Consider the following 25,468-nt stretch of genomic DNA (forward strand, 5'->3'; position numbering starts at 1 on the left):
CTGCCTGACCCTCCTTAGCAACTGGGACTACAGGTGTGGGCCACCATGCCTGGCTAATTTTTGTATTTTTAGTAGAGACAGGTTTTCACCATATTGCCCAGGCTCTCTTAAATTCCCAACCTCAAACAATCTGCCTGCCTTGGCCTCCCAAAATGCTGGGGTTACAAGTGTGAGCCGCTATACCTGGCCAAAACAACAAACATTTTATTTGTTCATGATTTTGTTGGAAAATCATGGTCTCATGATTGCGTTGGGCTCAGCTGGATGTTTCTTCTTTTTGTCTTGTCACTCATGGGTCTTCATTCATGTTGTGGCCCAACTGAAGGTAGAAGGTCTAGAATCTCTGGCAATATGTTGCTGGCTGTCAGCTCTGCCTCCCTCGCATCCTCAGGGTTTCTTTCCTTGGCAATCTCAGAGCAGCAAGAGACTAAGGGTGAAAGTTGCAAGGCCTTTAGAGGCCCAGGCCCAGAAAGTGTGCGGTGGCAGTTCAGTAACGTTCTCCTGGCCAATGTAAGTCACCAGACCAGCTCAGATTCAAGGGGTGGGGAATAGACTTCATCTGGATGGGAGGAGCCGCCAAGTCACATTGCCAAGGAGTGTGCATTCAGGGACGGGAGGAATGTGATTGTTTGTTGTTGTCAGCACAGTATACCTTACTAGAACTGAATTGACTTTTCTACTTTTTGAACATTTTTTTGTACATTGTGTTATTTCTCTGTGCTAGTCATCTCACATGCTTTAAACTTTGTATGTCTTATTTCCTTCCTTAGTAGGCCACATTGGGAGCTCATCTTTTACACTTAGGAGACAGTGCAATAAACTTTTTTTTTTTTTTGAGACAGAGTATCACTCTGTTGCCAGCCAGAAGTGCTGTCGTGTGATCTCAGCTCACTACAACCTCCGCTTTCCAGGTTTAAGTGATTCTCCTGCCTCAGCCTCCTGAATAGCTGGGACTACAGGCAGGCACCACCATACCCAGATAATTTTTTGTATTTTTAGTAGGGACTGGGTTTCACCATGTTGGCCAGGATGGTCTTGATCTCTTGACCTTGTGATCCTCCCACCTCGGTCTCCCAAAGTGCTGGGACTACAGATATGAGCCACCGCACCAGGCCTGCAATAAACATTTATATATCTCATAGCACATACCAGATTTTTAATATTTGGCAGGTGTTTAATCAGGACCTAAGGGGTGAATATTTTTTAATCTTTCTTGAATATTTTTTATCTTTCTTGAGATAGATGTTCAGAGTATTAGGTAAATGACTATCTTTGACTGTGCACTGATAACTAAAATAACATTACCAAATTTAATTGAGACATAATTTTGGGCCTGCCTTTAAAGCTAAAGAAATTCCTGTGTATATGAATATTACAGGCAATTGTGTAATATCAGTATCTATCTGAAAAGACTGTACTGTTAACAGAACTCTTTAAATTGTACAGAGGCTATTTTTTCCTAGAACTTAAAATTTATTTGCTCTGCAAGAATGGGAAGAGTGAGAAAAGGTGCCTTAAGGATGTAAACATGCTGTGTCTAGTACTGTTATTTGTTGTCAGCAATATACCAGTAAAAATGTTAATGCCCTTCTTGCATATTGGGTTTGTTCCATGGATGACTCTTTTCCTGGAGTTCTTAGAAGTTGTACATAACCAAACGGGGCTGGAGAGTGAGAGAAAGCAAAAGATTTCGCTAGAAGAAGAGAGAGATACATTCTGGTTTAGGGGCGAAAATTGCCCTGTGCAGTATCTGAAAAACATAAATCCCCGCTGTCAGTTTTAATTTTTGATCTTAGTCTTTAGTGTTCATTCCTTTGTCTTTTTTCTTTCCTTCTCCTCAACTTTGCTATAAAAATATTTACACATCTAGAATGGAAAGAATTATTTTTGCCCAAACTATAAAAAGTATATCACAGTCTGGACGCAGTGGCTCATGCCTGTAATGGCAGCACTTTGGGAGGCCAATGTGGGTGGATCATTTGAGACCAGGAGTTCAAGACCAGCCTGGCCAACATGGTGAAAACCCATCTCTACTAAAAATACTAAGATTGGCTGGGCGTGGTGGCTCATGCCTGCCATCCCAGCACTGTGAGGCCGAGGTGGGCGGATCACCTGAGGTCAGGGGTTCAAGACCAGTCTGACGAACCTGGAGAAATGCCGTCTCTACTAAAAATACAAAATTAGCCAGGTGTGGTGGCGCATGCCTGTAATCGCAGCTACTTGGGATGCTGAGGCAGGAGAATCACTTGAATCTGGGAGGCGGAGGTTGCCATGAGCCGAGATTGTGCCATTGCACTCTAGCCTGGGTAACAAGAGCAAAACTCTGCCTCAAACAGATAAATAAACAAACAAACAAAAAATACACACACACTAAAATTAGCTGGGCATGGAGGCAAGTGCCTGTTATCTCAGCTACTTGGGATGGTGAGGCAGGAAAATCACTTGAACCTGGGATGCGGAGGTCGTAGTGAGCAGAGACTGTGCCACTGCATTCCAGCTTCAGTAACAGAGCAAGACTGTCTAAAAAAAAAGTATATCACAAATGTTTAATATTGTTACATATTTTTCTTTAATACATAATCATGCATCCCTAAAAGTGGTATTTTGCTACATAGCCTCAATATAGTTTTCACAACTCAGTGTGTCCTCTTAAAACAAGAATGCTGGTACCATCTTCACTGATGAAAGGCTTGTGGCTAAGAAGGTCTGAGACATAACAGATGCTTCTCCATGTTGCTTTCCCATCTTTCTCTTAAAAGTTAGTTTCTTTTTGTCCTTTTTATCTTTTCATATTATTTTTATCTTCTCCATAATTCTACCTTCTGCCTTCTTATTGGGATGTCTGCTCTCTGTGCCAAATATGCCTTAAATTCTTTCATCTTGGTTCTCCTCGGGAGAGACTAATGGAAGACCCTTCAGTACTAGGTCTGCTCAGAGGAGATCACAGCCTGCCCCTCATGGGACCATTTGGTGATGTCTTCCTCCATCATTGCCTGCGGTCACACCTGTGGACTTAGAGGTTGAGCAAGATCTTCTGTCCCAAGAGAACCCACATTTATATTCTGACTGGGTCTCTGTGAAGATTTTTAAAACTTTTTTTTTTCTGAAAAGATACAGCTGTGCCCATGTAAGCAAACATGGAAGACTGTTCATTATTTTCTCCTTTTTATCCATTCTCATGTTTACATTTACTGTATAACCTTGTTTTTGGCTTATCTTTGACATACTTTATTTACTATGTAGGTTGGATAATTTTCCTGGTGATACTGTACTCTGACATCATGAAGGGAAGGCTCATTTTAGAGTGGATGCTTTCAAATACTATCAGTGAGGAGATTTTAGTATTTTATAGCCTTCAAGCAAGCTTATTTGGGGTCCACAACATACCCCTTATGTGTTAAATGAATGAATGATTATTTTACACAACTCACTCCAAAATTTTTTAGCTACCCATGCTTCTAGAAGCTTTTAAAGAATCAAAAAGCAGCTGTATTAAAATGGGGGAAAATAGGAAGAAGCTTAGAAATAATTTTTAGGAAATGTATTACCTTTAAGCATAGAACTAAAGAGAAGAGGTAGGTGGCAAAACAACAACAACAACAACAACAACAACAACAACAACAGAAGACTTAAGTGTAATCAGTATGGGGATTGGAAGCCTGTACTGTGAGTGGTGCTTTACAATATTACCAGTTAATGTCTTTTGTATTCTCTTTTTCTATGTCCTCATTGTATTTTCCTCTGTCTCTTGATTTACCTGCAAAACTATAGGCACATTTGTAAATTTGTGTTAGGGTTTCCTGTAGTATGAACATATGTCACCGGTGAGCCCACTGACTCTGAATTAAGAAAACATAAGCTTAATATGCAGAAAACTGAAACTGGACCCCTTCCTTACACCTTCTACAAAAATTAACTAGACTTAAATGTAAAATGCAAAACCATAAAAACCCTAGAAGAAACCTAGGCAGTACCAGTCAGGACACAGGCATGGGCAAAGACTTCATGACAAAATTGCCAAAAGCAATGGCAACAATAGCCAAAATTGACAAATGGGATGTAATTAAACTAAAGAGCTTCTGCACAACAAAACAAACTATCATCAGAGTGACCAGGCAACCTATGGAATGGGAGAAAATTTTTGTAATCTACCCATCAGGCAAAGATGTAATATCCAGAATTTACAAGGAACTTAAACAAATTTATAAGAAAAAAACAACCTCATCAAAAAGTTGGCAAAGGATATGAAGACACATTTCTCAGAAGAAGACATTTATGTGGACAACAAACATATTTTAAAAAGTTCAGCATCACTGATCATTACAGAAATGCAAATCAAAACTACAGTTAGATACCATCTTACACCAGTCAGAATGGTAATTATTAAAAAAATCAAGAAACAATAGACACGAGGCTGTGGAGAAATAGGAATGCTTTTATACTGTTGATGGGAATGTAAGTTAGTTCAACCACTGTGGAAGACAGTATGAGGATTCCTCAAGGATCAACTACCATTTGACCCAGCAATCCTGTTACTGGGTATATATCCAAAGGAATATGTATCATTCTACCCTAAAGACACATACATGGATGTGTTTGTTACAGTACCATTTACAATAACAAAGTCAACCCAAATGGAACCAACCCAGATGCCCATCAGTGATAGACTGGATAAAGAAAATGTGGTACATATACACCATGGAATACTATGCAGCTTTAAATAGGAGTGCGATCATGTCCTTTGCAGGGACATGGATGAAGCCAGAAGCCATCATTCTCAGCAAACTAGCACAGGAACAGAAAACCAAACACAACATGTTATCACTCATAAGTTAGAGTTGAACATTGGAACACATGGACACAGGGAGGAGAATAGCACACACGAGGGCCTGTTGGGGAGAAGGTGAGGGGAGGGAACTTAGAGGATGGGTCAATAGGTACAGCACACTACCATGGCACATGTATTCCTATGTAACAAACCTGCACATTCTCCATATTATCCTGGAACTTAAAGCAAAATTAAAAAAAAAAGAAAACATGGGCTTAAATAGCACAGAAGATCTGTTTCTCCTTTGAAAAACCCATTAAGTTTGGATAAATTCTAAGAGAAAGCATTTTAACTAGCATCCTGAGCACTTCCTCACATTCTTCTAGTTTGCAAGTTAGCATGATGTATGTGTATTTATGTATTTTAAACTCCATAAACTTTTTTATTATTGAAACCAAAAACAGACAAGAAGCCTTCTATGAACAGGCTTCTGCTGGTGTGTAGAAAGCTGATAAGAGTATGGCCTCCATGCTTATAATAGTAAAACATCCAGATAATATACAAAATGACAACTTTTATTGGTCTCATCAGAGAATTTCAGTCATGGAACAACTAATTAGGCTGAAATCTAAGGAAAGGGTATGAGTCTCCAAGTAGATAGGACAAGACGTTTACTTAACTGGGGTAAATACTGATGCTGATGTCATAAAAGCTAGTAAGAAAAAAACTCGATTACATTTTAAGTTCTAAAAGCTGAATGTATATAGGCATGGAAACTGCAGCTGCAAGGAGAATTCAGTCACATGCAAGCAGTTCTCCACACAGCTCACCTTGTGCTCATGGAGAAGACTAGGGGCAAGGCAAGTGATGGAAGAATACCATTCTTATGGGGCAGACCTTGAGGGAGGCAAACAGCAACCACTGCAAGGAAGGCATGAAGCCCTCTGGATCCTCCTTCCCTAATCCCATCTCTATTATGGAACAAAAACCTTACACTCCTCGGGGAAGGGCAGTAAACTCTAGGCTCAGGGGACAGGTGAAAACCTAGTTCAGCTAGGGCAAAGGAACAGGAAAATTGCTGTACATTTGGAGGAGGGTCAAAGAAGTATTATCCACTGGGACTACTAGAGATCTCCTAACATTGTGGGAGGAGGTAGATCACTTACAATGTCCTGCCCCTATACCCAGGCAAACAGATCCTGCCTGAGACTGAAGTTGAACCAAACAAAGAATGCTTTCTCTCCACACACACCAGGCTGCTAACCTCAGAGTAACAAATACTGACAGCTTACTGCTAGGAGAGTGGGGAGAACATGGAGAGAGACCCTCCTTCCTAAGGTACACTCACAAAGGAAAGACCTAAAGCTGAGGATGAAGCAGATACTGGGAAAAACACTGTGGCAAAGCACCCCACCTGAAGAACAAGGTAATGCTACAGAGACATGAAACCTGTGATGTGCAGAGGGTAGTAAGCCTAAATTCAGCTCTCAACTCTTGACTATATTAAATCAACTCCCCACACTTAACACTAGCAACATGAGAGACATGTTCATTTCCAGGCATAAATACTATATACCTCTGTCTCTAGAGTTCTGCACAAGATGGCTCAGTAACCAAAAATTACTGAGATGCACAGAAAGTCAGGTAAACACATAAAAGAAACAAAGCAATCTGTAGAACCAGGCTCAGATATGATCCAGATGTTAGAACTACCAGATAATTTTAAATAACTAAGATCCATGTGTTAAAGATTCTACTGGGAAAAGTAGATAATGTATGTGCATGTACAGTTGAGAAATTTCAGTAGAAAAGTTGAAATTGCAAAAAAGAATAAAATGAAAATGCTAGAAATGAAAAACTTAGAGATGGAAGATGTTTTTGATGCCTTATTGGTAGAATTGATGTAGTTGAAGAAGTAATCAGGATCTTTGAAGATTGGTCAGAAGAGATTTATGGGAAACCTGAAACACAAAGAGAAAAGAGGATGTGACAAAAAAAAAAAAACACAAAAAAACAAAAAAACAAAAATATGAGCCCCTGAAGGAGATCTGTGCGGATCACTCCGTGTGAGGCCCCTAGGAAATGGGCCTCGCAATATGGTGAGCTTGAGTGCGGACACAGATCCCCGGTTGGGGGAATCAAGCTGAGGGGACAGCAGGAACCGAGAGAGGGACTATGTTATTCAAAATAATTAACAGACATTACTTTATGGATATGAGGACTTGGGAGGCATTGTGTGCACTTTTGGCTCCTTATGGTTTATTGCTTCATTGTGTTCATTTTGGACCCTTGTTACATTCACTGTAAAATATTAACTTAAATATTTACACTTGTTAACTTACTTGTGTGTAACTTAGTGGGCATAACTTACTTAGTGGGCTTAACTTGCTTACCTTGTGACTTAATTATTTTGATCTGATGTAAACAACATTAAGCGGAAAACTATATAATGGAACCTATTGCAAAAATAAAATTGCAGCATGGGCATAGTGCATGTAGTCCTCCAGACCTCGCTCTTTTTCTTTCTCCGGTGCACACTCTCTTCCAGGTTTGGGACCCTCTCGCTGGACAAGATTCCCAGGCTCACATTCAGTTCACAACAAACCCCTAATAGTTTTAGTACAATATCAGAAGTTCTAATGTATATGTAATTAGATTTCCAGGATGAGAAGAGAGTGACTAGTGTGGTAAAAAATAATGCAATACAAAAACTATTTGAAGAGATAACAGTTCAAAAATTTCCAGAACTAATGACACATACCAAGTAACAAATCCAAGAAGCTCAATAAGCAGAATGAATACCCACCTCACACACACAGTCAGACATATCATATTCACACTGATAAAAAACAAAATTTTAAAGGAACCAGATGAAAAAAAAACATTATATACAGAAGAACAAAGATGAGACAAAGCAGACTTCTCATCAAAGTTAGGCAAGATTATAGTGCTGACAGAATAAACTTTAAACCCAGAATCCTATGTCCTGAAAAATATTTTTCAAAATGAAAAAAAGCAAACATAAGTGACCTTATTGTCTTCATTACACTGCCAACATTTAAATATCAGTGGAAATGAAGATAAGGCTCTGGTCTCAACCACATTGATCTGAACTGACAACTGCAGTAAATCAGCTATGTGTCTCAATTTATGAATTTGTCTTTGAGTTTTGTTTAATAGTAGTAAATCGTGTAGCTTTGATGGCTCTTAAAGGTAATGTACTTGGTACCTGTATCAGCCAAGGTTTTCTAGAGAAACAACCAATAGGATGGACAGGTGTGTATGTATATGTCTAAGGGTACATGTATATTTATGAATGGATGGATATCAAGAGGTTTATTTTAAGTAGTTGGCTCCTGTGATCTTGGGAACTGACAAGTACAAAATTCATAGGACATGTTTTTATAAAAGCCCCTCAGGCAGGAGTTGATGCTACAGATGCTGCAGTCTTGAGGCTGAGTTTCTTCTTCTTCAGGGAAAATATTAACACTTGCTTCTTTCAGTTGACTGGATGAGGTCCCCCCCACATTATTGACAATAATCTTCTTAAAGTTGCTGAATGTAGATTTTAAGCATAGCTACAAAATACCTTCACAAACAATACCTAGGTTCGTGATTAATTGATTAACTGGCTACTATTGCCTAGCCAGGTTGACACATAAAACTAAACATCACAGGACACATTATTAGAATTGTGGCAAGATGGAAAATGGAATCTTTGCAAAACAATGGAATTACTACATTTTGATTATTTGTATTTTTAGCATGGTGATAAGAATGATCCCAGATTGAAGCTGCACGTTACATAAGCTGGTAATAGTAAGAATTGAAGTTGTAAACCTGCATTAAAACATTCTAAGCCTTTAAATATGCTCTCTCACATATTAAGTGTATGCTTTGGGTTTTTTTAAATAATTATTTCATCATCTAGAACCATTTAAATTTGTTTTGAGTTTTTAAAATCCATTTCACTTAATACGTTATCTTTTCATTGAAATTATGTGATTAACCAAATTGGTACAAGGTACTGAAAGTTTGCAGTTCCCTGTGATGACTTCATCTGCAAGTAGTATTATACTGGGATTTTGTGAGAACATGAGAGCCTAAAAGTCACTGCAGTACAATATTGCTGCAGATATTGGAGGAGGAGTAAGCTAAATGGTGACACTGAGACTGTTTTTGACTCTGCCTGTAATGGAGTACATAGGTTAGAAAACAAACTTTTTAAGTGCAGCAAAAGAATTTAAATTGTAAACACAACTGCAGACATACAGAGTAGTTCAGTTAAAAAGTATGTTCTGCATAGTAGAGTCCTGAAGTTCTAATGATAAAAATCAGAATGTTAAAAACAATCTATAGCATATATGTAGTTAAATGGAAAATCATGTCCCTACAGAGAATAATGGTTTTTCTCTGTCCTGGTGATAAAGTTTAAATCGAGGATTTATCTTTGCCTTCTGAAAATATTAGTTTGCTGACTTTAAAAATCATACTTGTTAAACCAGAGAGAAACAATGACGTGAATCTCAAGGAAGTATGAAGAAAGCATCTCAAAGACCACTGATTATTTGGGGCAAATAATTTAGTAAGTAATTTCCATATTTGAGACTGTGGCAAGGATTGCTGCCTACAGCCAGTTCTGTTATGTAACAAAATGCATTTAAGAGATGCCTGACAGTGTGTTTCTGTAATGCTCTAGCATTTAAAACACAAGGACAAAGATTGTGTTGCACAGTTCAGTATGGTAGTAGCTACTTTTGTAGTGCATGAGTTAGCTTTCTGCTCCCTGCATTCACCTAAGTTCATCTGTTCCAGTCTCTGTCTACTTACAAAATTAAAATAACTCTGAACTTGTTTTGAATTTGTTATGCTACTTAGTTATATATCAAGTGGTACCAAGATTATCTGGTTCTATTTTATGGGAGATTCAGCATCATAATGTGGCAGACTTTTTGGCCAAATGTTTCAACCAGTAGAATTGCCTTGTGGAGGGCAATTTTCTGTCTATGTATTATTTTCTGTAGCTTGCTTTGATCAACAGTGGGAAAAAAAGCAGTTTGGGTTAGAAATTGGGTGAAAGGAGAATATTGGATATAAGAGAAGTAGCATACTCTTTTACAGGTGAAACCTTGGATATATTATTTATAAGCAGGAGAAGACAAAGGAAAATAAGATACAGTGTGAAAAAATAAGAGAGATCATGAGCACACCTAGTGCTCAGCTCTGGTTTCCAATACCATTCTCCAGTATTGGAGAACCAGGGCACCTTGGAGAAATGGCTGATTCTAGTACTGGGGCAGGAAACATGCAAGATGAGCCTGGAGCGTTTTGTAGTGTGAGAAAGGAAAGAGGTGCCAAAGAATAAAAACCCCAGGGAACATATTGCTGGGAGTATGTCAAAGGGACACAGAAGCCAACTCAAAGACCTCCTAATGGCCAAAGAGAGAAAAATTTGAACAGAAAAATAAATAACATAGGATTGGATCATAATCTGACATATCAAATAGATATCTGTGAGTTCATACTGATGGAGGTAAATGATGGGATAAATGATAGGAGAAAAGACACATATTTCCTGTGCAGAGGAATTCCAAACTATGCACTCTGTCTTAGCATACTGGCCTACTCTTTAAGTGTGAGATGCTCATAGAGACTTTGAATTGAAGCATACAGGATGGAGAGTGCGTGCAACAGGAGATCACTTTACAGTGGAGAAACTGACACACACTACCCCAGCCAGGTGATCAAGGTCCACATCATTAACAGTGATAAATCATGTTGATAGTGTGTTCCCTCAACATGATGTGATGAAAATGGAACTTCACCTCTGTGGTCTTCCTCCCTCAAGCACCACCTGTAGTCTTATCATGAGAAAGAAACACCAAGAAAACCCCAAACAGTGGGTCATCCTATAATATACCTGATCAGTACTCCTCAAAACTTTCAGGGTTACCAAAAACAAAGAAAAGTTTGAGAAACTGTCAAACCAAGAGGAGCCTAATGAGATATGAAAACTAAATACTTGACCACCAGAATGAAATCCTGTAACATAAAAAAGGCCACTAGGAGGTCAGGCACACACCTGTAATTCCAGCACTTTGGGAGGCCAAGGTGAACAGATCACAAGGTCAGGAGATCGAGACCATCCTGGCCAACATAGTGAAACCTCATCTCTACTAAAAATATAAAAATTGTGGTGGCGTGTGCCTGTAATACCAGCTACTCAGGACGCTGAGGCAGGAGAATTGCTTAAACTGGGGAGTTAGAGATTTGCAGTGAACCGAGATCATACCACTGCACTCCAGCCTGGTGACAGAGTGAGAATCCCTCAAAAAAAGCCCACTAGGTAACAAAGAAGCAAATCTGAATAAACTGTCTGCTCTAGTTCATTATAATGTATCAATATTGACTCATCGATTGTAACAAATATGCCATACTAATGTACAGTGCTAATTAGAGAGGACACATAGATTTTAAAGCCCAGTACACATGACCCATCCTTTTGAGTGTCCTCACCATGGCCTACAAGGCCCATATGATCTAGCCCCTTCATCTTTAATTACATGTCTTAGCTCCTCCTCCTCAGCACTGTCTCAGCTACTCTGGCCTAGTTGCTGTTCCTTGAACATGCAAGTTTGTTGTTCCCGTCTTTCATTTGCCATTTGCTCTGCCTGAATCTTCATGCATATTATTCATTTCATTTAGGTCTTTGGGCAAATACCACCTAGTTATTATACTGCTTATAATAGTATCTCCTGCAGTCTGTAAACACAAAACCTATGCTCTTTGTCTTCATAACACTTAGTCCCTGAAATTATTTATTTACTTTAACTTCTTATCCCAATAGAAATTAGGCACATGAAATCAGGGACTTTGTTAATTCTGTTGTTCCTCTGTCTGTAGCAACTAGAACAATTCCGTGCAAGTGGTAGATAGCACTGAGAAAATATCGTGAATGAAAGAATTCTCAAATTCTGCCTCCTTCCTTTCCTCTGAATGCTTACTGTAAATTCTGTGTGACTCTTGGAAAGGTTCTCTGCTGTGTCTTTTTGTACATGTGTGAGACTTTGTTTACCTTCTAGGTTGCCAATCCTAGTCTCTGATTTATGTCTACACCCTGTGCCTAACAGAAAGAAGTGACTGCTTAGTAGCATTTATGGGATAAACATTTGTTTCTGCTTTTCACCTGTTCTTTCACTGCATTCAGCATTCCCCTGGGAGAGGCCTCAGGCATACAAAGTTGAATATGTCTGACTTTGTTTTTATGGATCCCTCCAAGCTTTTCCCCCTAACCGCTATCTGAACTTCGTGCTGCAGGTCTCTTGATTTTGATCTGTTTGGCTTTGGTTTTGGCTTCCCCCATATCACATATCCTCTTTAGACTTGAAGACATCACTCCCATTTTTAAAAACACAGTTCTAACCTGGAAATCCCATAGGATCTCACCTGATCCTGCTAAAAAATTATGTTGATGAGAAATGGAACTCACCAAGCTCCTGTGTCCAGCTAAGCCCAGCAGTTTAAATGTACACTGTGGCTTGCGTGTGGCAGTCTGCCTGATGGGAGACTTACTCTCTCTCCCTTCTTTCCCAGTCCCTCACATTTATTAAGAATAACATGAAAATTGCCAGGTACTAGGGGCACCTGTGAATAAAATACAAAGACTAAAGAACTTATAATGGAAATAACATAGTCCTCACATCACAAGAATCACTATTTACCCTCTGGAAAGCCAGGGAATTTGTTCATGAAGCTTAACCCAGGGTCCTCTTGTCCACCTAGAAGATCTTGCCAGAATGGATTCCAGACATAGTGATTAGCTAGAAGTAAATAGACTTATATTTACCTAGCCTTCAAAACCTTGCTACCAAAGTGGTGGCAAATATTAGTATACTTTTAAATAATTTCCTCCTGTGGAGAAAGGGACATGCTTTCTCAAACAGAGACTTTTGAAACCATTCATAACCAATAAGAACCTTAGCATGCTAGGGTAAAGTTAATGATGAATTGGTCTCAGCAGTTGCCGCAGTATTGGCACAGTACTCTGCCATGTAATGTTTGTGTTTTTCAGTTTACTCTGCCAAGGGGTGACCAGATATTATTTCCTGTTCCAGTTGTTGCTTTGTAGCTTTTTGCCAGTTTTCATCTTTCTCTTTGAGACCTTAATTGGTCTTTTAATTTCTACTAACCCTAATTCTACTTTTATTTTACCTATCAGTTAGAAAATATTGCCACAGTTATTAATAAAAACATTGCAAAGATGTGCTTTGTTTACCTCTTTTTAAATTTGTTGGACAGATAATAGAAAATTACATAGTAATATATAGTAATATATTACATAAAGAAATGTGCTTAAGACATTCCTTGCTAACCTTAATTTTTTGGGCAGCCTACAAAGAAATCCCTATATAATTGATTTTTGTCAGAGTTTATAACATTCTAAAAGCCTGATATTTAGTTGATTTGCCTATGACTCCTGCATGTTGAAACCAAAACACTCAGTTTATCGAACTTATGAAATAAGACTAGAAATTTTAAAAATCTACAAATTGAGTTGCTTTCTCTTTAATTTGCTGTTCTAGCTCTCAAAAAATTGATGAGATTGGCAGTCAGAGATTTTACACTAATATAGTTGGTATTTTATTAAAATCAAACTTGTACTATTCAGTAACAATACAGGTTATTTCCTCGTTCTTTTTCGAACATTGCTCTTTATCTTGTCAGTTTTTGACTTTGACTTTAAAATTAGTGGTTTTGTACACTTTTGACAGTTATTATAAAGTACTGTATATTCATTCCACATAAACTGCCTGATGTTTTTTCAGAGTACATACTGAAGAGTATTTTTCAGCCAACAGAAGATAGAGAAGAGTAGCACCTAATTTGGCAATATCTATCAAAGTTACAAATGCGGTCTGTCTCTCAGAATTCATTTCTGAAGTATATTTTCTTATGTGTGACATAACCTATGTGCAGATTTATTAAATACAACATTTTTGAAATGGTAGAGTGTTGGTAAGAGACAAAATAAGTGTAAATTAATAAAAGATAGACTAAGGGATGTTACATCTATATAGTGAAATATGCAGATGTTAAAAAAGTAGTGGGGGCTTGCTGTGTATGAACATGGAGGACAGCAAGGTGCAGAATATGCTTATTTGAGTTTTTGTGTAAGAAGAAGGAGTGATATATAATGGTATTTTTATTTTGCATAATGAAACCCTGGAAAGATATTCAAGAAACTATTAAATGTGCTTGCTTGTAAATATTACTTTTACAAGCCAGGCATAGTGGCTCACACCTGTAATTCCAGCACTTTGAGAGGCCAAGGTGGGTGGATCACTTGAGGTCAGGAGTTCAAGACCAGCCTGGTCAATATGGTAAGAACCCATCTCTACTAAAAATAAAAAAATTAGCTGGGTGTGGTGGTGCATGCCTGTAGTCCCAGCTACTCATGGGGCTGAGGCAGGAGAATAGCTTAAACCCAAGAGATGGAGGTTACAGTGAGCTGAGATTGGGCCACTGCACTCCAGACAGAGTGAGTCTCCATCCAAAAAATAAAAAATTACTTGGAGAAAATAGGGCAGCTAGAGGCAGAGGTGAATAAGAAATATTTTTCACTGTATACTTTTTATGATTTTGTTAGTTTGCTTTCACACTGCTGATAAAGGCATACCTGAAACTGGGAACAAAAAGAGGTTTCACTGGACTTACAGTTCCATGTGGCTGGGAGGCCTCAGAATCATGGTGGGAGGTAAAAGGCACTTCTTATGTGGTGGTGGCAAGAGAAAAATGAGGAAAAAGCAAAAGTGGAAACCCTTGATACAACTACCAGATCTCATGAGACTAACTCACTGTCGTGAGAATAGCATGGGAAAGACTGGCCCACATGATTCAGTTACCTCTCCCTGAATCCCTCCCACAACATGTGGGAATTTTAGGAGATCCAATTTAAGTTGAGATTTGGGTGGGGACACAGCCAAACCATTTCAAATACTGCTTTGGTTTTTTCGAGCCATGTCACTGTATTGTCCATTGAAAATAAATTAAAAAAAAATGTTGGGAACTTGCATGTATACTAATATTGATAGTGGGTTTTGGAAATTTACTGAATGTCTGTTTTTGAGCAGAGAATGTTATATTTGAACACGTGGATTGGGATCCTTCTCTTGAGCCTTTTGGTTGCTGGTGATATTTTCTCCATTGGCAAGTACTTTAGGAAGCTTAATATCGTTAGGAAGCTTAATGGATGCTCTTTTGGTTGTGTTAGTTGGATGAAGAAACAGAGATGAACTAAATATCCAACTTCCACTTTCTGGGAGTTGCCATTACTTCTGTGTAAAATAGGGATAGAATGTTTTTGTTTTATGTTGTTTGTGGACATGTGAATGGTGTCAAGTTTCTTCAGACATGGACACACATACACAGATAAAAAGAAAGGCTGCCTATTATTCTGCCATTTAATACAAAAGTCTTTCTATACACCTAAAGACTTGCTACCTGAAAATTTGTAATTATTTTCCTAGATGATATTGTGTGAGAACTGAAGTTGCTAAGAACTCCAGTTCTCTGCTGGATGAATCAAGCAGGCAGTGAACCAAATGCCTGGAAAGGCTGTTGATGGAAGAGGAGTCCCATTTTGCTCTCAGGATAGACACTGAACATCAGTGTATTTGGAAGCATGGTAACCACCCCTGTCTTGGTTAGAGCTTTCATGGTAATAATTTAATTTATATTGTTAGAAGAATTTATTACTGAATGTATAGTGGAGAGTAGGAAGCTTATTAGTGATCTGAATTTACGCAAAGTGTATGCTAGATTTTATTTTCCCACTGTCATCCATGCCTAATAATATTTTTCAAGATTTTTAGTGGCAGCGCTTTCCTTGCTTTGCTAGTTGGAAACATTCATATTATTCAGAAAGAAAAAACCCTGGTGAGGAAGTTGGAGACTATTTTCTGTATTAGTCTGTTCTTAGACCACTATAAAGAAGTACCTGAGACTGGTAATTTATGAGGAAGAGGGGTTTAATTGACTCACAGTCCCACAGGCTGTCCAGGAAGCATGTCTGGGAGGTTTTAGGAAACTTAAAACCATGGCGGAAGGCGAACGGGAAGCAAGCACATCATCACAGTGGCAGAGCCGGGGAGACAGAGAGAGAGCACGCGAGAGAGCGAGCGATCGAGCACAAAGCTTGGAATATACCAAGAGTCTGGTGTTGATTGCCTATTTTTTAATGCTAATAAGAAAGTGTTCTTTTTTTTCTGGGGGATTTTCTCAACTGTTCTATTGTAAAAGCAACTATTATAATTGCTTTTTATAATACCCAGATGGCTGGATTTGCTATGTACTATACATGATGTACCTAAAGCTGGTAACAGGGTTGGCTGTCATGTAGCCTTCAGAGTTCAACATCCAAAATGTCATCATTTTACCCCTTCCAGTGCAATAGTAGAGCTGAAGACAGGGAAAAACAAGCAAATATTTGAGGGTGAGAATGTTATAAGTTGAGGGTATGAATGTTGGAAATGAACATATTCACCTCTAAATAAAGTGAGAAAAACCATTATTCTTTCTAAATTTTCCATATGCCAGTAAAATGGGAATAGTGATTTCCTGAAGGTATTGCTCTGGAGTATTTAAATAATTGAGTTAAATATCAAACTTCACATTTATAGAGTCTACTAAAACCTTCACAAATGGGGGCTTACAGATTAGAGTTTTTTTTTAATTTTTATTTTTTCTGTAGGGAATGGAGTGGGGGAGGCAGCAGCCCATTTTGGTGATACATTGTACAGCAGTCACAATGTTAAAATGTGAAGAAATCTAGTGAAAATTATGAAATGCTGTAAAATGAATAAATAGGAAAGAATATAAAAGCAGCCAGAGATTACTAGAGGGGAAAGAGGCACTGCAAAAGTTACTGGAAGGAATACAAGAGAAGAAAATAATTAAAAAACAGTTAATAAGAAATGTCATCCCATTCTCTTCCCTGGCTGCTTTTTCTGGCTTTGCTCAATGGGTGAAAATTCTGGAGTGTTTATTGGTATCCCTTAGCTCAACATCTTACCAAGATATTTTCGTTTTCTCAAAGTGAAATGTGATCCCTCCACCTTCTTAGGATGACAGGCACATGTGCAAGCACTGGAGAGGAACTCGAGATCCCACGAGCTCGCCTCTGCTTGATGCACAGTGGAGTAGATGCCTGAGGTGTCAGCAAATATTGAAGATTTTTATTTCCTGGAGGTTAGAAACTTTACCTAGCTTCTCTGCTCTGCACACATAAGGAGTAATTGGATTATTTTCCCTGAGTCAGTAAGGTTTTTGGTGTCACATAATCTCAGGGAAACAAATGCAATTGCTTAGATCTCAAAATACTCCTCAGATGGCACCTTTGAGGAGGTAACCAGGAGGTATCTGCACTCCCTCTGTGCTTGCCAGGGGCCTTTTGACCTTCTCTATAAAAAGCCCTTTTTCTATTGATGCTCCTGGGTGGTAGCGGGTCGGATGGCCATTACATAATCACAACCTCTTTTTATCAGTCAGGGTAGCTATTATGTGGAGAGCTAGGAGTGGATTACTTCTTGGCAGGAATAAGCACAGAAAAATCTATTCAGATTTTGTGTTTAATGGGAACATTGTGAGAAAAAAAATCTTGATGTCTCTGAAATTGGAGGATGGTATTTTATCTGAAGAAAATGGGTAGGGAATGTTGGGGTCATTTCTTAGATCTGACCTTAGTAAGTCACAGAGGCCTCTTTATACTGATGTTGCATTTTTAAAAGGCTTTTTGACATCATGGGGGAAATACACTAGACCAAGAGAAGGCAGACCTGATAGTTCTAGTTCAGGCTGTGTTGTTGTCTGAGTTGTCCTGCAAGCTGACACAAATCACAACTTCCCCGACCCTCTCCTTTCTCATCCCTTCAGTGAAGACCCTCTATAATACCTATGTCCTTTCCAGTTCTGAAGTCTGTTTAATTGGGGGCAGCTGGAGGACTCAGGGAGGCCCACACTACTAAAATTGAGAGGATATATTTTACCCTTGTAAAGAGAACATTTTAAAAAGCTGGCTTTATAAGTCAAAGGATATTTAAAATACAAATTACTGTTAGTTTGTATTTTGTAATGAATATTTCAGATTTATGTTTGTGCCTTGAAGCTAATTGACTGTGAATAAAACAGTTTTATAAACAAAGCCATACTCTCATGGTGTATGAGTCCATTTTCACACTGCTATGAAGAAATACCTTAGACTGGGTAATTTATGAAAAGAAGAGGTTTAATTGACTCACAGTTTCATATGGCTGGGGAGGCCTCAGGGAACTTACAGGCATGGCAAAAAGTGAAGAGGAAGAAAGGCACCTTCTTCACAGAGTGGCAGGAAAGAGAAGTGCCAAGCAGAGGGGTAAAAGCCCCTTATAAAACCATCAGATCTCATGAGAACTCACTCACTGTCATGAAAACAGCATTGGGAACCTCCCCCATAATTCCACTGCCTCTTATCCAGTCCCTCCTGTGACACATGGGGATTAAGGGAACTACAATTAAAAGTAGAATTTGGGTGAGGATACAGCCAAACCGTATCACATGGCTTTGGATTATCCCTTCCTTTTTTTGATTTTTCTTAGCCCATTTTGTGTGGATGCTAAAACCAAAATTGCTCTCCACATGCACAGTATATCCATAACCCTCTTACCTTCCTTCACTTTCTGGGACTTGTTCTTATTTTAGAGTGACTTTTAAAAACTGAACATACAGAAGCCTCATTGCCTATTATAGATAAAAGGATGCATTTCTGGGAGGATGTACTAACTCCAATGTTGGAACCTTGATACTGTCATGGGCTGACGTTTTCCCTTTAAAAGTCAGCTTCCTCACATCACAGGGTACTAGAGAGGCCACATGGGCTGTGAAAACTGGGCACTCAGGCTGGATAGATTGATTGCTAACAGCCGTAAAGATAGTCTGCTTTCTTCAGAATTAGTAGGTGGCTTTGCATCTTCAGCTTGAGCATGAGTTCAAATGCATTTCTGTATGAGGTCCAATCAGTGTCGTGGCCAGTTCCAGCTCACACATTCAAAGTATCATCTGAGGAATGCAAAGCAACATTTTTAGTCTTTTGTCTTAATAATTTCTCTATTAGCAACTTCATTAGACATCCTTCATTAGACTTTGTCAGTGAAACCATATCATTGCCTCCCAAACAGCCTTCTAGACTCCTAAGCTTGAAATGGACCAAGGAACATTTAAACTGTCTCATAGTTTTGCAGAAGCAGAAAATGCTGGGATTGTAACCCAGGTCTCCCTGATGACTTGGCCTGGGTTGTGCCTCCTAAATTCTTCTTGTCTTCTCATTTGCTCAATTGTCATGATGTTGGTTGAAAGGAATTAATAAAATCAGACTGCCATTGAATCTCTGGGATCTAGAAAATGGACTATTAAAATTTAGAAGGTATAGTCACTTCCTGCATTCCCTTGGTCTGTGTGCCTGTTCTTATCCATTCCTAATCTTCTTTTGTAGCTGGTCTTTTAGGACATTGTTGTCAACCCAACATATCCTGGGTACTTCCTGAGGTGATCCTGCTAATTTTGGAAGAATTGAAAGATGAATATAGCATATGGGTAGTAGAAGGAGTCCTGGATAGGAAGGCTTTGCAGTCTTGGCTTCAAGTCCAGATGCAGTCAGTCACCTGTCACTTTGGTCAGCATCTAAGACCTCCAGGCTTCAGTTGTCTTGTCTAAAACATGGCACTTTCTGCCTCTGAATTTCTGACTCATAAAATGGTTCAAGCCATATTGTCAGTGAGTACTGCTTTTAATATCAGCTTCATATGGAGGTAGCTTTCCAGGCTGCTCTAACTTTTGGATTACATAACAGAGATAGAGTGGCTGATGGATGGGTATCTGGATATCTGGCTTGTTGTGGTGAGTGGGAGAGAGATAGAAAAAAAATCCTTGGGAAGAACTTTTTAAAATCTGTGTGAATATGTTTATATTGGGATGGTTCTGAATTCTAGACTTTAGATAAACTAAGAAAATAGGATGTAATATCAAGAGGTAAAATTCCATGAGCTGAAGTCAATGAGTAATACACAACTGAGAGAGGTGAAAAGGAAATAAGAGATTAAAAGAGGTAGAGAAAAATGATGTTGGACAGGTCCCTTAACAAATTACCTGACTTTGTTTTTGCTTATGTAAGAGTTGGACTAAATTATACCTGAACTTCTGTTCTGTGAAGTTCACAAGTACAGATATTTCTAGAGGGAAGTAAGATGTTTATTAATTTTTTTTAAGTTTTTGTTCTTTCCCTAAAGATATAGTATATTCAAATTATTTAAAAATCAAATACAGAAAGACATGGGGAAGAAGAGCCAAAATTCTCTGAAATATTCCTCTGTATATAAAGGCATGATTCAACAGATCGAGACCATCCTGGTCAACATGGTGAAACCCCGTCTCTACTAAAAAAAAAAAATTACAAAAAATTAGCTGGGCACGGTGGCGCGTGCCTGTAATCCCAACTACTCAGGAGGCTGAGGCAGGAGAATTGCCTGAACCCAGGGGGCGGAGGTTGCGGTGAGCCGAGATTGTACCATTGCACTCCAGCCTGGGTAACAAGAGCGAAACTCCGTCTCAAAAAAAAAAAAAATAAAAAAAAAATAAAGGCATGATTGAGTCACTGTCAGTCATTTGGTAAAGATACTATTAGAGTTCTGTGCAAGCAGCATGAAAAACATTCAAGGTGAAGGAAACAAGCAGTCACAGCTTATATTTTTCCAATCTAAATTAAATCCAACTGAAGTATATGCTTATGAGATTGACAGGACTTTCAGTATCACCCTCCAGGGATATTCTCTCCTGTGCCTAGTTTGCCAGCCCCCTCACCCCAAACACCACAAGTATATATAGTCTAAAAAGGAATATGACTGAAATCTGCTCTCAAGCAGAGAGGAGCCTTATCAACCGTTGATCTCCTGGTGCCATCCCTGCCTTACCTTCAGCCTTACGGCCATGTGGCACCACTGTTGAGCACTCGCCCCTCTTGGCTGTCCAATAGTACTTGCTTATGTTGCTGTGAAATATCACGAGCTTGAGCTCCCAGCAAAGACCACGTGCCTCTTTGAACAAGGGCAGCTCTATTAGTTCAGCACATCATCCATTTTCTGCGTTATATAATATGTCATTGATGACATGTGCTATCATTTATTCAGCCAGTCATCTCATGGTCAGTGCTTAAGTCCATATTAGTTATAAATAGTGTCATGATGAACACTTTACATATATCTTTGACCTTCTATCTGTGTTTTTAGAACTAACACTCAGGAGTCATGTTGCTGTATCAATAGGTTTCCCTGTTAAGTTTTTACCTGTATTGCAAGTTTGCATTCTGGAATAGATGCAGCAGTTTACATTCCCGAGAGTGCATTGGAGTGCACTCCTTGTCACACTTGCTGACGATCTCTGTGGAAGAAGAAAATAGTTCTGGCTACCACAATCTCAGAAGAAGAACATATGGTCATACACATGGCAACATTATCTCTAGAGAACTTGGGTTCCTCTGGTATTCAGGATCCATCTGCTAGGGATTTATTATTTTTCTTGTTTCCTCTCCCTAAGTTGACGTTGAATTGGTCATGCTGACCCATTTAAATTCAGAGGGTGAGCCATTTTTTTTAATCTCATGTTCTCTTACCATATTTGAAGAAATGGCCAGATTTTTCTCAGCCTTCTAACCGTTTCACCGTGTTTTGCCGTGTATGTATGACTTACCCAGTGGCAAAATGATAAATTCAGGGTCTTCAAGCTAAAACTTCCTAAAGCGATATCCTAAGACTCAGTTGTGAACTGAAAAATCTATGGAAATCTAGAAGATCAGGAGATCTACCCTTTGGCCTCTTGATTGCCTAGATTCCTGTGGTTAGATTAGCTGGAACTAATTGCTGAATATTTGTTGTTTTCTGAAGATAACCATTTGTTGTCTTTTGTTCTTTAGCCAGATTCATCTTTCTGATTTTTAAAATAATTTCTCTGTATTTTACCCTATTCTTTAGAAATATTTCTATATTCTGTGCTTGTGATTGATTTATGAAGTCTCCTAGAAGTTACACAGGGCCTGTGTTAAAATCCTGTCAGCAATAAAGCTATATGGTTTCCTAGATGTTCTGCAGACTAAAAAAACATTTATTCTGATATTTAATCAAACTCTGAGGACTTAAACATATGGTATAAAGAATGCTAGATAAATAGTTTTTCATGTTATTTTACTGGCAAAAACTGCAGTTATGTTTGCACCAACCTAACTAGAACCATATCACAGTAGCAGATGAACCCATCTTAAAGCCTGTCTTGGAGAGATGGATGGACCTCTCCACTGTGTTTCATCATGCTAATATGGAGTATGCCTGCCCTTGGGCAACTCATTTCATATTGGGCCTTAATCCCAATTGGCAAAATGAATTATAACCTTTCATCGTTCTATAGATTTCAGCTTAAAGTGACCCCACAGAAGAAAAGAGGGGGGAGAGTGGAAAAGGAGTCACAAACCTAGCAGAGAATCTTCCCTCTGGGTTCTGAATAAACATTGTATACACAGAAGAAATCTGTACACAGAACCATCCCAGGAGAATCAGACTGACAATAAAACTTAAAAAGCTCTTGCTACAAAATACTTAGAAATGAAGGATAAAACAACAAAAATATGCTTTTTTTTTAACCATCTTAGTCATTTTTTAAATTGCATTTTAGGTTTTGGGGTACATATGAAGAACATGCAAGCTTGTTGCATAGGTACACACGTGGCAGTGTGATTTGCTGCCTTCCTCCCCTTCACCTATATCTGGCATTTCTCCCCATGCTATCTCTCCCCAACTCCCCACCCGCCGCTGTCCCTCCCCTATTCCCCCCAACAGACCCCAGTGTGTAGTGCTCCCCTCCCTGTGTCCATGTGTTCTCATTGTTCAGCACCTACCTATGAGTGAGAACATGCAGTATTTAATTTTCTGTTCTTGTGTCAGTTTGCTGAAAATGATGGTCTCCAGCTTCATCCATGTCCCTACAAAGGGCACGAACTCATCGTTTTTGATGACTGCATAATATTCCATGGTGTGTATGTGCCACATTTTCCCTGTCCAGTCTATCATCGATGGGCATTTGGGTTGGTTCCAGGTCTTTGCTATTGTAAACAGTGCTGCAATGAACATTTGTGTGCATATGTCCTTATAGTAGAATGATTTATAATCCTCTGGATATATACCCAATAATGGGATTGCTTGGTCAAATGGAATTTCTATTTCTAGGTCCTTGAGGAATCGCCACACTGTCTTCCACAATGGTTGAACTAATTTACACTCCCACCAGCAGTGTAAAAGTGTTCCTATTTCTCCACATCCTCTCCAGCATCTGTTGTCTCCAGATGTTTTAATGATCACCATTCTAACTGGTGTAAGATGATATCTTAATGTAGTTTTGATTTGCATTTCTCTAATGACCAGTGATGATGAGCATTTTTTCATATGTTTGTTGGCCTCATGTATGTCTTCTTTTGTAAAGTGTCTGTTCATATCCTTTGCTCACTTTTGAATGGGCTTGTTTGTTTTTTTCTTGTAAAACTGTTTGAGTTCTTTGTAAATTCTGGATATCAGCCCATTGTCAGATGGGTAGATGGCAAAAATTTTTTCCCGTTCTGTTGGTTGCCAGTTCACTCTAATGACTGTTTCTTTTGCCGTGCAGAATATGTTTTTATTCATAGCAGAGCTAACCAGAAAGTAATATCAGGAGCCTGAAATGAAGAGGGAAACTGAAGACCTGAGCTGTTTCAGGAGACGTGGGCCTCTAGGAGGGGAGAAGTTGGAAGTGAGTCATAAGCATGGGTATAGAAATTGGGGAAGAGGTCATAAAATAATTACTGCTACTGGATGATATGTGTATACCTAGAAAACTTTATAGAAGCAATTGAAACAATACAACAATAAGCATGTTCATTTTAACATATAGAAATATTGGCATATGGAAATAGCCTACTTAGATGCAAATAGCCACCAATTAGAAGATAGGGTAGAAGGAAAGTTCTCATTTGCAGTAGCATTAAACAAAGATAAAATTCCTAGATATAAATGGCATAATTTTTCTATTTTAAAAAAATAAATATACCACATGTATAATTTTTCCTAGAAGAAGACATAAGAAACAGAAAAGCATACCATGTTCTTTCTGTGATTGGAAAGACTTAGAATCATAAAAGAGTCAGTTTTCTCTAAGTTAAACTATAAATGTAATGTGATACTTATACAAAAGGTACTATTTTTAGTAAGACAAGCTGATTATAAATTTATGGAAAAATAGTTAAATATAGCCCAGGAAAACATAAAGAATAATAAGGAAAACTAGCCCTAATATATGTTAAAATACACTTAAAATCTTTGATATTTAAAACAGTGTATTACTCGTTCATGAAGAAACAGATTAATACTTTAACATAAGATATAAGTAGATTTCAAATCAATAAAGCAAAATAGGTAATTCAATAAGTGGTTTTGGGACAGATGGATAATCCTCTTGGGAAAAAGGTTGGATCCATAATTCACATCTTGGATCCATAATATGCATTGGCAGGACCAGGAAAAGTTTCCAATAGAATAAATAAAAATTTAAATGTTGATTAATGAAATCATAAAAATCACTAGAAGAAAACACTGAAGAAATTTAAAAGTAATTTTGATTTGATGGAAACTTTTCTAATTATGAACTCAAGCCCAAAAACTATAAAGGAAAGAATCAGGATATGCACGTATATAAAGAGAAATCATGTTGCACAGCAAAAAAACAGCCATTAACCGGGTCATGGAAAAATTTAAACAGATGGAAAAGCAAGGAGCAAAACATAGTGAAACTTCTTGTTTCCATCTCCCTTTCAACCATTACAAACTCATGACTGAATTTATTTTGAAGGTAATCTTTGCTTCTCTTATCATCTAAAAAAATCTACGTGTGATTGTAAAAGAGTCCTTTTTTTCCTCAACACATTAAAATACCATTATTGCAATTAGGAAATTAGTGATTCCCTAATATTCAGAACCATTTTTAAGACATAGGAAAAATTAATCTTCCAGTAAATAATGCCCACTTACATAAATATCTAAAAGGCACATTCTATGATTTCAGAAATGTTTTTAAAAAGTTTAAAAGAGAGGAATATGCTACAAAAACTTATATTAAACTAAATTTAGTTATGCTTTCCCCTTTCAGTGTTCCAAATGCCCTGAATCTCTTAATGCCTTGCTGTCTGCTGGTTATGCCACTTGATTATGCTTTTGTTAATCCTGGATCTTGCTCTGACCTGAATGAAACCCATTGCTTTATCCAGCCCTTAAAAATCGCTTAGGACTGCGGCAGATGACAGCCCAGCAGTCTCTAATAAATCCCTCAAGATGCAGACATGTCAGACATTGTCAAGACCCTCAAGCTCTTTAAGGAAGATTCAACAGAGATGAAATGTGGAGGTAGTAGTAGCCTGTGTGCCGCCAGAATTTCCCAGCCCAGCCTTTGTCAAATGAAAATGAGCTGCATTCTTTAGGTAGGGAATGATTTTAAGGATTGTATGGCTCAAGAAGAAACACAATAAAAATATTTTATAAACAACTAGCTTAAGTGAATCTCTTTTCATAAAAATATTTAAAATGCATGTGATATCAATGAGAT

General features: G+C 38.3%; 1 protein-coding gene across 2 annotated transcripts in view; it reads left to right on the top strand.

Annotated features, from left to right (window-relative positions):
* Positions 1–25,468, top strand: part of SH3GL2 (SH3 domain containing GRB2 like 2, endophilin A1) — a 208,742-nt gene that overhangs the window by 95,228 nt on the left and 88,046 nt on the right. Inside the window, exon 1 of one of the 2 annotated variants that reach the window (XM_008997300.5) lies at positions 1–23,623. This exon is cut by the window's left edge and continues 41,472 nt beyond it. The exons of the other annotated variant lie outside the window; for it this stretch is intronic. Within the exon in view, the coding sequence (XP_008995548.1) occupies positions 23,555–23,623 (69 nt within the window). The 5' untranslated portion in view covers positions 1–23,554. The remainder of the gene's footprint in view (positions 23,624–25,468) is intronic. 2 annotated transcript variants of the gene reach the window in all.

This window comes from Callithrix jacchus, chromosome 1, assembly GCF_049354715.1.
Source record: "Callithrix jacchus isolate 240 chromosome 1, calJac240_pri, whole genome shotgun sequence".
NCBI classification, from domain to species: Eukaryota; Metazoa; Chordata; class Mammalia; order Primates; family Cebidae; genus Callithrix; species Callithrix jacchus.